The 2,387-nt window shown below is 39.9% G+C and overlaps 1 protein-coding gene across 1 annotated transcript in view; it reads right to left on the bottom strand.

Moving 5' to 3' along the window:
- The window catches only part of LOC106875038 (spermine oxidase), a 40,570-nt gene that overhangs the window by 14,175 nt on the left and 24,008 nt on the right, over positions 1-2,387 (bottom strand). The window contains exon 2 of the mRNA XM_014922994.2: positions 42-971. Coding sequence (XP_014778480.1) covers positions 42-971 — 930 coding nt within the window. The remainder of the gene's footprint in view (positions 1-41; positions 972-2,387) is intronic.

The raw sequence follows: 2,387 nt of genomic DNA, 5'->3' as shown, positions 1-2,387 counted from the left end.
AAAAAAAAAAAAAAAAAAAAAAAAAAAAAAAAGAAACTTACCCAATAAAACATTCTTGTGAATGACCTCAAACGAGGTAATACCTCTCACCCAGGTGTCTCCGAGGTTCGGGCTCCGGAAGTTCTCTTTATTTGAGTCTCTCTTACTGTTCCAGAGCAGGTTTATAAGCTTTGTGTCGGAGTCAATTATGGATCGGTCAAACTCCAAAATGATCTTATCTACAATACCGAAACCCAGATGATCGATGGCTAGTAGCTTCCGATTTGGTATTTGTGGGTTGAACATTCGGTTGCACGCAGCCTTCAGCACACCAAGGGAAACTGTGACTATCACATGATCAGCCTGGAATAGTTCTTGGTTCTCGCACTCGACACACACTGGGTGTTCTCTATTCTCACAGTTCACTGGACGAGCCCAGTGTATACAGCGTACAGGATGGTTTAAAAGAATAGAATTTGGTGGGATATTGCTCTTGAGAATTTCGATAACCTTCTCAAAACCTGGGGGAATAGTATAGTGGATTCCAGGCAGCTCTTCATAGCTACCAATATCACTTAGTGACACATCAAAGAGGCTATTGCATCCATTAATGATGCATTCTGATGAGACACGCTGCTCATAGACGAGTAAGAATCGCTTTCTTTCTTCGTAGGATAAGTTGTCAAGATGGTAATAAAGATCCTGATCGATGTAATCTCCAACGCTTTCCATGTTGCCGGGTATATCCAAATCGTCCTTGAAAAAAGCTTCACATTCAACCATACACTGGCCGAAAGCGAGATCGACTTTGTTTAGGACTTCGCCACAGATGCTTGTCCCATCCTCCTGCAGAAAAAGGCGTTTATGTCGTAGAGTTTTGTTCTTATTACGCAACTGTAAAAGCTCGTTGCTTTCAGCAATCTGGTAAATTGGGTTTTTCTCAATGCCGTGTATCCAGTTAGCTCCCATTTCTGCTTTCCGACCTTCTTCATCTGGAAGAAGAACAAACAGAATATATAATATCAACTTCGTGATAAAATAATATAATACAAAACAACAAAACAAAAAGAAAATGTATTACTCTCTCTCTCTCTCTTTTACTCTTTTACTTGTTTCAGTCATTTGAGTGCGGCCATACTGGAGCACCGCCTTTAGTCGAGCAAATTGACCCCAGGACTTATTCTTTGGAAGCCTAGTACTTATTCTATCAGTCTCTTTTGCCGAACCGCTAAGTTACAGGGACGTAAACACACCAGCATCGGTTGTCAAGCGATGTTGGGGGGACAAACAGACACACAAACATATACATATACATATATATATATATATACATATATACGACAGGCTTCTTTCAGTTTCCGTCTACCAAATCCACTCACAAGGCTTTGGTTAGCCCGAGGCTATAGTAGAAGACACTTGCCCAAGGTGCCACGTAGTGGGAGTGAACCCGGAACCATGTGGTTGGTAAGCGAAAAGAAATGTAAATTTAGCTGGAATATCATATTCATTAAGTGTATTTTCAAACATGGGACTTAGAGAATAATGAAGGATGGAAATGAATTTGAAACCTAATCAAAATTATCAATCGAAATTTCATTTCAGAAATGGGATCTCCCCACCCATCACAATCACTTTATGACACACAATCATCAATTCTTGGAGGTGTTAGGTAGGGTAAGTTTTTGTTTGTGTAAACATTTGGAAAACTTGGCATTTGCTATTTTGAAATAACCAACCTCATACATGTACACACAAAAAGTAACTGCAAAATTTATTATTATTATTATTACTATTACTATTACTATTACTATTATTATTACTATTATTATTATTATCATTAGGAGAGTGGAAAACAAGAATAATTGTTAACACATCAGATAACATTTTAGCAGCATATCCTCCGCTCTTTATACATACTGGACAAATCCTATGAGGTCAACTTTGTTTTACATCCTTTCAGGATGGATAAAATAATGGTCAGTCAATTTTAGGGGTTAATATAATCAACTGTACCCCATCCCCAAAATTTCAGGCTTCGCGGCTCACTCAGGAGCTTGGCAGAATTGTTAGCATGCCAGGTAAAATGCTCAGCAGAATTTCATCTGCACTTGATGTTCTGAATTCAAATTCAGCCAAGGTCGACCTTACCTTTTATAGGGGGGGGGGGGATCAATAAAAAAATAAGTACCAGTTGAACCCTGGAGTCCATGTAATTGACACTCCCACCCCCACAAATTTCAGGCCTTGTGCCTAGGAGCACGCTGTCAGTTACGACAACGAGGGTCCCAGCTGATACAATCAACGGAACAGCCTGCTCGTGAAATTAACGTGCAAGTGGCTGAGTACTCCACAGACACGTGTACCCTTAACGTAGTTCTCAAGGAGACTCAGCGCGACACATAGCGTGA

This window comes from Octopus bimaculoides, chromosome 14 (genome assembly GCF_001194135.2).
Source record: "Octopus bimaculoides isolate UCB-OBI-ISO-001 chromosome 14, ASM119413v2, whole genome shotgun sequence".
NCBI lineage: Eukaryota > Metazoa > Mollusca > Cephalopoda > Octopoda > Octopodidae > Octopus > Octopus bimaculoides.
Note: the sequence above shows the minus strand (reverse complement) of the source record. Positions and strands in the feature narration are given on the sequence as shown.